The 14,719-nt window shown below is 36.1% G+C and overlaps 2 protein-coding genes across 2 annotated transcripts; both read right to left on the reverse strand.

Moving 5' to 3' along the window:
• Positions 1 to 91: 91 nt before the first annotated feature.
• cacybp (calcyclin binding protein) lies at positions 92 to 8,823 on the reverse strand. Its single transcript, XM_067452986.1, has 6 exons — positions 8,665 to 8,823; positions 6,479 to 6,692; positions 4,015 to 4,111; positions 2,093 to 2,192; positions 1,517 to 1,611; positions 92 to 445 (listed from the first exon to the last, which is right to left on the reverse strand). The coding sequence occupies exons 1-6, from the start codon at positions 8,680 to 8,682 to the stop codon at positions 286 to 288; spliced, it is 684 nt and encodes a 227-aa protein (XP_067309087.1). The 5' UTR covers positions 8,683 to 8,823; the 3' UTR covers positions 92 to 285.
• A 729-nt stretch (positions 8,824 to 9,552) lies between these two features.
• Positions 9,553 to 12,661, reverse strand: mrps14 (mitochondrial ribosomal protein S14). The gene is made up of 3 exons (XM_067452987.1): positions 12,523 to 12,661; positions 11,824 to 11,988; positions 9,553 to 10,034 (listed from the first exon to the last, which is right to left on the reverse strand). Exons 1-3 carry the CDS (start codon positions 12,589 to 12,591, stop codon positions 9,852 to 9,854), a joined length of 417 nt encoding a protein of 138 aa, XP_067309088.1. The 5' UTR covers positions 12,592 to 12,661; the 3' UTR covers positions 9,553 to 9,851.
• Positions 12,662 to 14,719: the final 2,058 nt, after the last annotated feature.

Here is a 14,719-nt window from a genome sequence, read left to right on the forward strand (position 1 = left end):
TATAAACAAGGACACACACACTGCCACTAAACCTACCCATCTCACACACACACACACACACGCGCGCGCACGCACACACACACGACAGAAGTGATAAATTATAGTTTTTATTTGATTTTCCACTTTTAGGCACAAGTGCATGAATAACATGGAATGAAAATCCGCTGAACATTTGCTGACATGGATTTCAGCGAGGAGGAAAACAGCTTCCTTTAACATTTGCTGCATTCAACTTAAACTTAAAGAATAAGCCTAAAGTGTGCAGTAAGGGCCAGTGTGAGCGCGTCAGAAGTGGAGCGGGTCGGCTGTGGTCTTCTTGTCCTGAGACTCGGCCCAGGCCTTGTTGATGGTGCGCTTCATCTCATCGTCTCCATCAGAATAGATCTTCTTCAGGACGCTCATCAGGCCCTCACTCGGGTCAGCGCTCTCACTCACGCCGGGTTTGCTGGAACACATTCATCATAAACATAATGTGCAGAACCGAACGTTTGATGATAACTTTGATAATAGTGCAGACTGCAAAAAAGCTCTTCTTAGTCATTTTGTCTTGTTTCCAGTCTAAATATCTAAATATTCTTAAATCAAGATGCACTAGATCAGTAAAACGACAGAAGATATTTTTTCTTGTTTTCTTGAAAATGAAATCTAAATGAAGTGAGTTTTTGCTTAAAACGATCTGCCAATGGGGTGAGGAGAAAAATAATATAATTTTTATATAATAAAATAATCTATACCTTAGCAGGTTGCTTAAGGTAACCCTTCTGAAGTGTGATGTTAGCGGGTGCTGTTTGTGGCGGTGATGCTGAATTGGCTTACATCGATGGCAGGTGTTTAGAGTTCATTAGTTGATTCAGATGATTAGGTTAATAGCTCGTTTAGAGAACCGCTTCATGATATGCTCATTTTTTGAGATAGGAATTTTGGGTTTTCATGAGCTGTATGCCAAAATCATCATTATTAAAACAATAAAAGACCTGAAATATTTCAGTTACTGTGCAATGAATCTAAAATATATGAAAGTTTAATTTTTATCATTACATTATGGAAAATAATGAACTTTATCACAATATGCTATTTTTTTTTGAAGGACCTGTTTATAAATATGTGAAGTGTTTCATTCAACAAAAGTCATTCATCAAGTGTATTTTATCTGGTAATTATGACATGTAACCGATATTTGAGATGTGTGAAACACTATTTGCCTGAAATGGTATTAGAAATAATCTCAGAAATAATTCATGTAAAAAAAGACTAAAATGTTTTAACTAAAACTTGACTAAGATACCTTGAGTTGTCTTTTGACTAAAACTTGACTAAATAAAAAAGATACGTGAATGACTAAATATGACTAAAACTAACAAGGACATTTAGCTCAAGACTAAGACAAAATTAAAAATAGGTGACAAAATTAACACACACACGCACGCACTCACACACACATTCTGAAGCCCATGTATTTACATTATAATATGCATTAATCTGCACCTGAACATTTAAAAGGAAATGAAGGACTCACTCTTTCTCCTTCGTCTGTTTTTCTGTTTGTGTCAAGCATTCCCATTTTTTAGCTGACTTCTTCTTGCACATTATAAGGACCATATCTGTTTTTATCTGTGAACAAACATTTCACAACAGCCTTTTAATCTATTCAACTATAACTTTATATATAACTCTATTAAGAAAGTGCACAGCAAAAATGCTCTTCTTACTTAGTATTTTTGTCTTGTTTCTAGTCTAAGCATCTAAAAATTCTTACATTAAGAAACATTTACTAGACAAGTCTTGTTTTGGGAAAAAATAACTCTAAATGAAGAGAGTTTTTGCTTAAAATAAGATAAATAATCTGCCAATGGGGTGAGAAAAATAATCTTGTTTTCTGTTTGAATTAAGATTATTTTTCTCACCCCATTGGCAGATTATTTATCTTATTTTAAGCAAAAACTCTCTTCATTTTGAGTTATTTTCCCCAAAACAAGACAATTACTTTTGCTTGTCTAGTAAATACTTCTTGTTTTAAGAATTTTTAGATGTTTGGACTCGAAACAAGACAAAAATACTGAGTAAGAAGAGCATTTTCTGCAGTGTAACAAACCTTTTTAGTACTCTCTGCTACAACAATAGGGAACAGAAGGCTGTTGACTGTCATCTGATGGTTCTTCCCATCCAGATCTCTGACTAGAACATGAAACCCTCTGCAAAACACACACTTATTGATCATCCTATAGAGCACTGGTCACACATATTGATCATCATATAGAGCACCACGATCACCCCTTAAGCCGGTAAATCATTTTAGTGTCATACATGTTTAATATAATATCAGGGATTCTGCAGGATATATGAAGGTACATTTAAGACCTTTTAACTTTAAATTGAAGGAAAAACACGTAGGGACCACTCTAATGTAAATATCTAAGCACACAATGAGCATTAGTGACATTTCAGAGTTTGAAAATACAATTTCCAATACATTTCATTACTTAATTTGACAAAAAATAGCTTAAAGTTTAAGATAAGGATTATTGTGAAAGTGATTTTGTAATTAAAACAAAAGTAAATATCTACTGACGTGTTCATAAAGATGAACTTTATTCAAAAGCAAGTCATGTTCATCCCAAATGACAGATATTTGCTCATTTTAATCATAAACTCACTTAATGTTCAGTTTCTCAGAAAATAAGACTTGATTTCTTCATTGTGCGGTCATTAATGTCTCCTGATTTGAGGATGTTTAGAGTTTGTGCTGGAGAACAGAAATCCTGAGGAAGAACATCAGTTATGCAGCGCATGTGATTTATTTTGCTGTATAAATGAGGGTGATTTGACTTAATTTTGCAATTAAGGCCTTATGAAATCTGTTTTATATATGTATTAATGTCTCTGGCCTCTGCTTTAACGGTCAGATTAAATGTTCTGACTCTCGCTGATCTTCTGAACTCAAATGAAGATGTTTGTAATGAAATGAACAGATTTCTGTCCTCCATTGACAGGCTAAGCAACTTCCACCGCCGCTTCAGAAAGCTCATAAAGAGATCCTAAAGCTGCTCCATACGGATCGAGCGGATTATGCCAAGAGACTCGATGGCTTTATATGAGGAAGGAACGTCTGACGGGTTTGAGCGACATTAGGGAGGAAATGACCCCAGGATTCTCATTAATGGGTGAACTGGCCCTTTAAGAGTCCGACCGACTGTTGATTTATTCAGACGAAACCTGACCAATCCTGTGTCGTTCTGCATTATACAGTAAATTACAGTTTTATCAATGGATTCTGCAATTCTGTCCACATTTTCTGCATCATTGGGCGCTAATTTAATGCCACAATCAAATTTAAGGCAAATTCTTAAATTGTGGAAGGTCAAATTAAGACAAGTGGAAACCCTGATAATAAACGTCGCCCTGTGCCACAGACACACTCTCCCATAATGTACATTTTGAATTAATAAATAAATAAAGAACACAATAATAAAGACGAAATATGGGTAACACTGCACAAATAAGGTTTCATTTGTTAGTTAACATGAACAACAAACAATACTTCAACAGCCTCAATAAACTCCTAATTTACTGCTTATTAATAGTTAGTAAGGTAGTTTTTGTAGCGTTTAAGTTTAGGTATTGGGTCGGATTAAGGGATGTAGAATAAGCTCATGCAGAATAAGGCATTAATATGAGCTTTATAAGTGCTAATAAACAGACAATATACTAATAATATGCATGATAATAAGCAACTAGTTAATAGTTAATAACTGAACCCTAAAATAAAGTGTTACCAAATATATATATATTTCATAATTTATTAATACAATTATAAAATCAAACACGAACAAACCATGACTAATATTAGTAAAAATTAATCACTGCTTTAAAAAATATTCCTCATTGTTAGTTCATCTTAGGTAATGCATTTACTAACCTGAGACCGTATTGTACAGCGTTACTAAAATATACGTCCATGTTATTATTTGACCATAATAACAATAACTCATAAATACGTAATGGAGCGCACCACACCTCTCTGTGAAGTTGGCCTCCACATTCTCAGCTGGGATCGTATGAACTCCTTTCAGTGTGATGTAGATTTTGACAAACTTCTCAGACTGGTCCCATCCTAAAATACAGATAAACACACATGTATTAGACCAGGGTGTTTTCAAACCGGGGTCCGGGGCCCCCAGGGGTCCTCCAGAAGGGTCTAACGGGTCCCCAGAACATTTAGGAGAATAAAAAGACAAAGCAAAAATGCATAAAGTCTTTTCTAAATGTTTAGCCCCGTTTCCACCACAGGAACTTTACCCAGGAACCAGGAACTTTGGGGTGGTACTCGGTGTGTTTTGACCGCAGGAACCAGGAGCTTTGGGTGGTACTCGGTGTGTTTCGACCGCAGGAACCAGGAGCTTTGGGTGGTACTCGGTGTGTTTCGACCGCAGGAACCAGGAGCTTTGGGTGGTACTCGGTGTGTTTTGACCGCAGGAACCAGGAGCTTTGGGTGGTACTCGGTGTGTTTCGACCGCAGGAACCAGGAGCTTTGGGTGGTACTCGGTGTGTTTTGACCGCAGGAACCAGGAGCTTTGGGTGGTACTCGGTGTGTTTTGACCGCAGGAACCAGGAACTTTGGGGTGGTACTCGGTGTGTTTTGACCGCAGGAACCAGGAACTTTGGGGTGGTACTCGGTGTGTTTTGACCGCAGGAACCAGGAGCTTTGGGTGGTACTCGGTGTGTTTCGACCGCAGGAACCAGGGTCTAAATGAAGTTCTGGGTAAATATTTCCCCCTCCAAACGGCCCTGCTCGCGGGGTAGTACTTTTTCAAAGTTCAGGAACTTTCGAGGGCGGGACTTGCGCGCTGAACATGCTGATTGGCTTAGCTCACGCAGCATTTTAGTTCAACCGGCATTTTTAAAAGTCTTTTGCGAGGTTTGTTCTGCGTTCAGTAATATCAGTCTTGCTCTCTGTCTGATGGCGTGCGTTCGTCTCAGCCATCTCACGGTCAATGTCCGTAATAGCTGATAATAATATACATTGTCATTTTAAATCTAGCTTTACAAGCTTTCTGAATATGCTGCTGAATCTGCATATTAGTGCTCTTTTCTGTCGTTGTTAATTCCCTCTTTAGTAAACCGATACATAACCAGCAAAAGCAGCACAGCGTGAATCTCTTCCATACTCGTTTTTAAAGTTTTCACCATGTAAACGACCTGACCGATTACTTTTAAGTGTGTGTCCTTACGTGACGTGACGGCGCGCGCCGCGCTCATGTTGACAAGAGAGGAGAGCTCATTTTTCTGAGGGGTAAACTTTTTATTTCGTGAGTTATGAAGATAATGTTGGAGTAATGACACAGCGTATATTGCCCCAGGCAGTTTTTACTTTAACTGCGCCTGACAGAAGAATTTTTTTCTTTCTGAGATGATTATTACACTTTACAACAAATAAATAGCTTATATAATGCCGTTAAGAGTTGCTATGGCTACAGTAAACACACTCCAGCTGCTGGAGAAAACAGCGTTGACATTTTTGATGCGGCAGACAAACTGCATGTGACAAAATGATTGCGATTGAAAGTCATCACATGTAAACACCAGATCGGTTTAGATAACGTCTCAGTCGCGCGCAGTCCTACATCACCGGACTAATCTGCCTAATCTTCTCGGAACTTTAGATCGCGGTGGAAACGCAGACAGCTGCAGGTCTGGGGGGAGAAAAGTTCCTGTAAAAAAGTTCCTGGTACAAATTGTTCCGGGTAATTTTGGTGGAAACGGGGCTTAAGTCACCTTTCTTGCTGTACTTTCCAGAATTGTATATGTTTGCTTTGTGTCTTTCTAGTGCGTTGTTCTTACTATAGTCTCCTTTATCTCACTCACTGGGGTTCTTAACGCAGGACGTAAGCTTAAGTATAGCTGATTTAAGTTTGGAAACAATATGTTGTATTTATAATGTCACACTTACTATTTTTCTAGGAGTTTAAATGCTTTTTTCATACAACAAATAGATGGATTTTGGGAAGGGGGTCCCTCATAAAAGGCTCATCATTTTTGGGGGTCCTTGGCATCATAAAGTTTTAAAAAATCCTGTATTAGACTACGCCTGCCCATACATGTGGGATATCTGTGGCCATAGCCAACAAAACATTAAGGGTCAAAATTATCCATTTATCATTTTTCTTATATGCCAAAAATCATCAGGATATTAAGATCATGCTCCATGAAGATATTTAGCACATGTTCATATCATAAATGTATTATTAGTAGTAATATGCATTGCTAAGGACTTCATTTGGACAACTTTAAAGGAGATTTTCTCAATATTTAGATGTTTTTGCACCCTCAGATTCCAGATTTTCAAATATTGTCCTATCCTAACAAACCATACATCAATGGAGAGATTATTAATTCAGCTTTCAGATCATCTACACATCTCAACATTGACCCTTATGACTGGGTTTGGGCTTCAGGGTCACATTATCATGAATGAACGCACCATAATTGTTAATTTTGACCGTGTATGGTTTGAGTGCGGTGTGAGTTTTGTCTCCGGTCTCCTTTTTGGCTTGCTGCAGTTTTTGCTGTCGTTTCTGCTCCAGCTCTCTCTCCATCTTCTTCTGCTCTTGCTTCAGGACGTTCTGCACGCGCTGAGATTCACATTTCTCCAGCAGACTCGAGATCTCCGTCAAATCCCTCTCAAGACCGGCGATCTACAGACACAGAGTCAGGAGACACACTGACACGCTTAATTCTCCCAGTGTGTGTGTGTGTGTGAGCATGTTTTTGTGACATATGAGGACACAAATGTGTATAATGCCATGGGTATGACACAGGTATTACAGGAGAGGGTGAAATATGAGGACATTACCCATGGCCCCACTTTACAAAAGGCTTATAAATCACACAGGAGGAGTTTTTATGAGAAAGTAAAAATGCAGTGTGTGTGTGTGTGTGTGTGTGTGTGTGTGATGGGTAGGTTTAGGGGCTCTGTGTGTGTGTGTGTGTGTGTGTGTGATGGGTAGGTTTAGGGGCTCTGTGTGTGTGTGTGTGTGTGTGTGATGGGTAGGTTTAGGGGCTCTGTGTGTGTGTGTGTGTGTGTGTGTGTGTGTGTGTGTGTGTGATGGGTAGGTTTAGGGGCTCTGTGTGTGTGTGTGTGTGTGTGTGTGTGTGTGTGTGTGTGTGTGATGGGTAGGTTTAGGGGCAGAGGCAGTGTAAGGGGATAGAAAATACGATTTGTACAGTATAAAAACCATAACGCTTGTGTGTATGTATGCGTGTGTGTGTGTGTGTGTGTGTGTGTTATCCCATAAGTAAGGGGTTTTCAAACTGGGTTCTGGGACCCCCATTTGTCGTAAGAGAAGGACAGGGTTCAGGGAAAAGTCTAGAAAAAAATAAAACAAAAATAATTTGATTAAAATAGTAAATGAGTAAAGCAATAAATTAGATCTAAAAAAAGCAACAAAAAAAAACACTGGTTTGGTAACACTTTATTTTAAGGTTCAGTTATTAACTATTAACTAGTGTCTTATGATCATGCATATTACTATGATATTGTCTGTGTATTAGCACTTATAAAGCTCATATTAATGCCTTATTCTGCATGAGCTTATTCTACATCCCTTAATCCGACCCAATACCTAAACTTAAACGCTACAAAAACTACCTTACTAACTATTAATAAGCAGTAAATTAGGAGTTTATTGAGGCAGAAGTCGGAGTTAATATTGAATATGTGTTTCCCAAACTAAAGTGTTAATAACAATATATTACTACAAAAAACTAATAATAAAAATAATTTAAAAAAAATATTTGATTAAAATAAATGATTAAAGCAATAAACTAGATCTAAATAAATAAATTTTTTAAAAAGTAGTTATTAATCTCTATTCAATAAAAAATGATTAATATAAATAAATAAAAACAGGATACAAGAAAGAAAGAAATAATACATATAACAATATATTGCTACAAAAAACTGTAAAAATAGTAATAACTAATAATTAGACTAAAATAAATGAGTAAAGCAATAAATTAGATCAAAATAAATAAAAGATACAAGCAAGAATAATTATATATATATATATATATATATATATATATATATATATATGTATGATTAAAATAAAATATATTAGCTACTATTAAATATCTCAAATATCTATTAAATAAGTATGTTTTAATATAAATAAAAATGTGATTAAAATTAAACAAATAAGCCAGAAATAAATACATATAACAATATATTACTAAGAGAGTAGAACAAAATATATAACTAATTTTGGATTTATAATATTAATTTTCTTATGTATAAATTGAGTGTTTATAACGACAAATGCCTTCTAATTTAGGGTGACCATGTAAAGTAAATTTAAAGTATTCTACTCTTTATAGATAGAAGCTTTTATATTACAAAATACTAACCAAAATGTCTATATCCTGGGAAAACAGGACGTTTGGTCACCCTGTTATAAATGTTAGGATGGGGTCCCTCACAAACACAAAATATATCATATTTGTGGCATCTAACAGATTGAAAACCCCCGCCATAAGATATCATAGTAAAACATAAGTTTGACATTTATGAGCAGCTTCTTCATGCCATGCATGAGGCAGTAAAACAACAAATACACCTGTGTGTACTCACTACATGCTATTACAAACCCCGAAAACAGCACACTATACCAGTTCATTGATGTCCATCGCAGTCCTGGAGAAAGTGGCCTCAACAATTTTATTGAAGTTATGAAAATTATCTTTGCTTCAATCCTTCGCCGCATCCACTGCTTCTAGAAAGAGAAAGAGTGCTTCGTGCTTCCGGGTTATGTAACGTCAAAATAAAAGTCCTTAAAATTATTCTTACAAAACGAAATACGAATACGCCAGACCCTGGACACAAAACCAGTCATATGGGTTAATTAATTGTTTTAATGTGAGATGTATACATCACATAAAAAAATCTGAATTAATAATCTCTCCATTGATGTATGGTTTGTTAGGATAGGACAATATTTGAAAATCTGGAATCTGAGGGTGCAAAAACATCTAAATATTGAGAAAATCTCCTTTAAAGTTGTCCAAATGAAGTCCTTAGCAGTGCATATTACTACTAATAATACATTTATGATATGAACATGTGCTAAATATCTTCATGGAGCATGATCTTAATATCCTGATGATTTTTGGCAATAAAGACAAAGGTATATTTGTGACCCTTATAGTGTATTGTTGGCTATCGCCACAGATATATACGAGTGATGCAAATTAAATAAGTACTACTTGATAATAATAATAATGTAATAATTTATTTAGTCTATTTATAACTCATTTCCTCTTATTTAGCTCAAATGCGTTTATCTGTAAATGCACAAAATAGCGAATACATTTTCATAAAAACATGCTCTGTAAAGCTCTGTCTTGTTAGTGGAGGTGGTTTAAAATAATATCTTGCTCTTTTTGTATGTTAACTTAGTCACAATTTGTTTAATGCATGACGCCAAAGCAATGAGATAAAGTAATCTATAATAAGGTTAATTCCTAAAACCGCAAATAAATTCACAAAAAACAAAAGAGGCATATTACAGCTTTTTATTGCATTTACAATAACATAACTTATATTAGATTTGCCATGAGTCGAAGACAAAAAATGTGACTGAAATATGAATCAATTTGTAAATTGTTTGTGTAAAGTGTTTGTTTTCCAGCTGTCTTTGCATTTTCGTAAGAATATCTTCTCTTCTAATGGAATAAGAAGCTGAAGTTCATCCATAGGTTGTAAAGCTTCTCTTCTCTTCTCTTCTCTTCTCTTCTCTTCTCTTCTCTTCTCTTCTCTTCTCTTCTCTTCTCTTCTCTTCTCTTCTCTTCTCTTCTCTTCACCACATTGATCTCTGTATTCCAGACATCTGGTTGTGGTCCGCTAAATGCCGAAACACGATCCGGCTGAGACGCCACCTGCGCTTTACGCCTCGAGGACGGGACGTCATCACACACCTGTTGCGAATGCGAACGGGACAGCTGTCTCGAGGAAGTGCGGCTATTTCTTTATCAGCCGTTTCCTGAATACAGAAGCATCAAGACATGGCCCGCATTGTTAATAGATTCAGAGCAAATCTCTTGACAGTTCATTCAGTCATTGCATTAGTTCACCCATAAATGAACATTAGCCTGTGATTTCCTCTGTCTCTCAGCTCATCCTAGGTGTGTGTGACATTCTTCTGTCAGACGAACACAATCAGAGTTATATTAATACATGTACTGACTCTTCCCAGCTTCCAAAAAGTGCATCTATCCATCATAAAGTGCATCTATCCATCATAAAAGTGCATCTATCCATCATAAAAGTGCATCCATCCATCATAAAAGTGCATCCATCCATCATAAAAGTGCATCTATCCATCATTAAAGTGCATCTATCCATCATTAAAGTGCATCTATCATCATAAAAGTGCATCTATCCATCATAAAAGTGCATCTATCCATCATTAAAGTGCATCTATCCATCATAAAAGTGCATCTATCATCATAAAAGTGCATCTATCCATCATAAAAGTGCATCTATCATCATAAAAGTGCATCTATCCATCATAAAAGTGCATCTATCCATCATAAAGTGCATCTATCCATCATAAAAGTGCATCTATCCATCATAAAAGTGCATCCATCCATCATAAAAGTGCATCCATCCATCATAAAAGTGCATCTATCCATCATTAAAGTGCATCTATCCATCATTAAAGTGCATCCATCCATCATAAAAGTGCATCTATCCATCATAAAAGTGCATCTATCCATCATTAAAGTGCATCTATCCATCATAAAAGTGCATCTATTCATCATAAAAGTGCATCTATCCATCATAAAAGTGCATCTATCATAATAAAAGTGCATCTATCCATCATAGAGCATCTATCCATCATTTAAGTGCATTCATCCATCCATCATAAAAGTGCATCCATTCATCCATCATAAAAGTGCATCCATCCATCCATCATAAAAGTGCATCCATCCATCCATCATAAAAGTGCATCTATCATCATAAAAGTGCATCTATCATCATAAAAGTGCATCTATCATCATAAAAGAAAAGAGCATCTATCCATCATTTAAGTGCATTCATCCATCCATCATAAAAGTGCATCCATTCATCCATCATAAAAGTGCATCCATCCATCCATCCATCCATCATAAAAGTGCATCCATCCATCCATCATAAAAGTGCATCCATCCATCCATCATAAAAGTGCATCCATCCATCCATCATAAAAGTGCATCCATCCATCCATCATAAAAGTGCATCCATCCATCCATCATAAAAGTGCATCTATCATCATAAAAGTGCATCTATCATCATAAAAGTGCATCTATCATCATAAAAGAAAAGAGCATCCATCCATCATAAAAGTGCTCCCCATGGCTCTTGGGGTTAATAAAGGCCTTCTGAAGCGAAGCGATGCGTATTGTGTGAGAAAAATAGCCATATTTAAATCTTTAAAAACTGTAATCTCTGACTTCCGCTAACTGTAGTCTGCGCGTTCACGAGAGACTGGCGCTCTGGAGTAAGATTTAGGATGCAGAAACAGTTGTTCACTGCTATTATAAAGCCTGGTAGAGTCAGGGCATTTATTAAAAAACTCTGATTGTGTTCGTCTGACAGAAGACAGTCATACACACCTAGGATGAGCTGAGGGAGAGAAAATCATCGGCTCATGTTCATTTATGGGTGAACTATCCCTTTAAGTGAATTGGGTTTACTAATATGCCATTTAAAGTCTGTATGGCAATCATGTACATGGAAAACAGAGTATAAACTAAAACTGAAGTGAAACCCCAAGACTTTGAATGTACCTGTAGCTCTTTTGGCAAAATAGTATTCTTCCTAATGGCATTGATGCGAAGTCTCGTATCTGCATATTCAAATGCCATTTGTCTCCTTTTCACATCCCGTACCATCCTCCAGTCAACATAGTAGCTTCTGACCTGCTCCATCACTCCAAGTGAACTTCTGTAGGCCTGAGGAACAGCAGATGAGATATTATACAGGTTCATTTTTTAGGTTTAAATAACAAATTACTACATTCAATCTGTCTGACAGACGTAAACTACAAATGTCACCAGTATCTCTTATTGTAACTTTTAAAAATCTCAAGTAGATTATAAAAATACAAAAGACTAAATTTAATATTTCTGACAGATGAAACTCTTACGAAAATTGAACCATACTAAACCATAAATTAAAACCAAAACACATGGTTATTAGCCTAGTTAAACCATGAGTAATGCTACTCTAACCATAGTTTAACCATGGTATGTGTGTTAAAACTGTGGTTTTATAAATTTTAATCAATTAGCTCCCCCCAAAAAACATATTACTACATTTTAACTGTAAAAAAACCATGGTTAATTTTCGTAAGGGTCACCAGTATCTCTTATTCTAACATTACAGTGTTCACGGCATCTCAATTTAAATATAACACAATCGAAACACAAATACAATGCATTAAAAGTCCTAAATGGCTTTTAATTTACACATTTTAGTAAATTTACCTGTCGACAAACAGGCAAGGACGACTGTAGAAGCCCCATTCCCACGCCGAGGAGCCGCGCCGCCGCCATCTTGATCCCGCAGTCTGACCTCACCTCGATGGCGGATTGTCTCTTGAGAACTGAATTTAGTTTATCATTACTGCCATCTATTGGGCATATTATTGTCCATCCAATCATTATAAGACTGTTGTCAACAGCTGAAAATATAGTCAAGATGTCATGCGAATCATATTTACAGACCGCGGATTATTGTTGTAAAGGATTGTATATATTACCAGCCATTTTAATAGTAGGCCTAGTGCAGGAAAACAGAAGTGTTCTTGGTTGGAGCGATTTGTCTCTCTGGTCGAGTTTTATTATCAGATCTCTTTTCAGTTCCCTATTAGATTATTAGGCTATCATTTCATATGGAAAAATAAATCAATTAAAATGAGGTTCTAGGAAATAAGATTAGGGATGGAGGTCTTAGAGTGGTTGACTTTACCGTTTGTTTAGTAAATTGGTTTAATAGATTTGTACGCGAAGTATTTGAACGTATTTCCTAATTTAGATTTTTAAAAGAATTGGAAGTATTGAAATTTTGTTAGTGTCTATTTTTCAAGTAGCCTAGACTATAATAATGGGCATAAAAACCTAAAAATCTTTGAAAAGTCATAGATTGCTTGTTAACCTTGTATATTTTTTCCCCTTTCCTCTGGCACTCTGTTTTATTCGTATCATTTTCATGATCTCTGTCTTGTTTTTTATTGTTCCTGTTGTTATGCACTTGTTGCATTTTTTGAGTATTTGGAAAATTACACATTTTTGTAATAGGGGAGACCGAGTAGGAGTTGTAACACGGAGACAGTTGAAACACTACCATTTCCATGAATCAGGGATAAGATAGGAGTCATCTGACAGTTTCAGTTTTTTCAGACTTCCTTTATGATCTCACATGGAGGTTTTGCTGTCTGTGTTGCCATCTCTCCTGAAGCTACAGCTAAAAATCTAATTCTGAGGTACAAAAGTAAAAAAAACAAAAAACAAGATAATATATTTTTTAGTACTTCTACTGTTGTAGATAATGTTGTATGAGTTATATCAGGTCAGTCTTTAGTTTACTTTGCCTAAAAATTTGAGACGTGTAGCCATACCATACCATACCCGGGCTCCTCTACAATAGTCTGTATGTAATTGCGGTCCACAACCAGACAGTGGCAGAATGCAGCTACTACTCCAACAGCGCTGAAGTCCTCTACAGTCCGGAGATTTATTTATCATTTAGATGCCATGCCACTGACCTCTGAATATAATCATCATCATGCCAATGATTCTAAAATATTAAAGGCATTTATGTAGTTTCTGGTTCTGGTTTCTTCACTTTACAATTAATAATACATTATGCATTATTCATATTAATGAACCTCTATAGTAGCTTTCTGGGAGTTATGAAAACAATAGTAGTTATTGATTAGAGTGTTATTACTTACTAATTCATTAATTTATTGTTATGCATTATTTATTGGGATGCACACTGTGTGCATTGTTTTTATATTTGTTATCATGTATTTGTGTGTTCGGAGTATAAAAATAATATTTTCAAATATTTTACACCACTCAATATGATGAATGGAGAAGACGTATTTTACATCGAGCACATCAGTGTTACACTGCTTCTTATAAACAGTCATATCATGGTGTGTGTGTGTGTGTGTGTGTGTGTGTGTGTGTGTGTGTGTGTGTGTGTGTGTGTGTGTGTGTGTGTGTGTGTGTGTGTGTGTGTGATTTGAAACAATTTGAGTTCATTTTAAGCCAGCCATATAGTCATTATTAAACAATAGTTATAGAAAACTACCCAGCACGGTTGGCATTAACCCAACCGCTGGGCTAAAATAAACCAATTGCTAAGTTTGTCCATTTTCAACCCAACTTAGGTCGTGTTTTACCCAGCATTTTTTAGATTGTAAGACAAGCATTGTTTGCATAAACTCTGCAATTCCACCACTCTAAAGTCAAGTCACGTTCATTATAGTACCTTATATTACAGATTGCATAAAATCAAGCAGCTTTAGGTCAGCAGTTCAATGCAAGAGAAACAAGCTCTCTGACAGACAAGTGTCTGATTATAATGCAGACTGGCTGTACAAATAGGAAATCTGGGCACGCTTAGACAGCACATTTGTTGTGCGTATTATAGTCCTACAAACTTCTGATTTAA

The sequence above is a fragment of the Pseudorasbora parva genome, chromosome 9, assembly GCF_024679245.1.
Source record: "Pseudorasbora parva isolate DD20220531a chromosome 9, ASM2467924v1, whole genome shotgun sequence".
NCBI lineage: Eukaryota > Metazoa > Chordata > Actinopteri > Cypriniformes > Gobionidae > Pseudorasbora > Pseudorasbora parva.

What these genes read in the sequence shown, in the direction of transcription:
- cacybp (XM_067452986.1), bottom strand. An exon ending in GGTCAAAATTAACAATTATG is followed by an intron (nt 4,112 to 6,478) that starts GTGCGTTCATTC and finishes TCTGTATTTTAG; the next exon opens with GATGGGACCAGTCTGAGAAG. An exon ending in GAGGCCAACTTCACAGAGAG is followed by an intron (nt 2,193 to 4,014) that starts GTGTGGTGCGCT and finishes TGTGTTTTGCAG; the next exon opens with AGGGTTTCATGTTCTAGTCA.
- mrps14 (XM_067452987.1), bottom strand. Translation starts at nt 12,591, where the DNA reads ATGGCGGCGGCGCGGCTCCTCGGCGTGGGAATGGGGCTTCTACAGTCG. An exon ending in CCTTGCCTGTTTGTCGACAG is followed by an intron (nt 11,989 to 12,522) that starts GTAAATTTACTA and finishes GCTGTTCCTCAG; the next exon opens with GCCTACAGAAGTTCACTTGG. An exon ending in TTTTGCCAAAAGAGCTACAG is followed by an intron (nt 10,035 to 11,823) that starts GTACATTCAAAG and finishes TTCTGTATTCAG; the next exon opens with GAAACGGCTGATAAAGAAAT.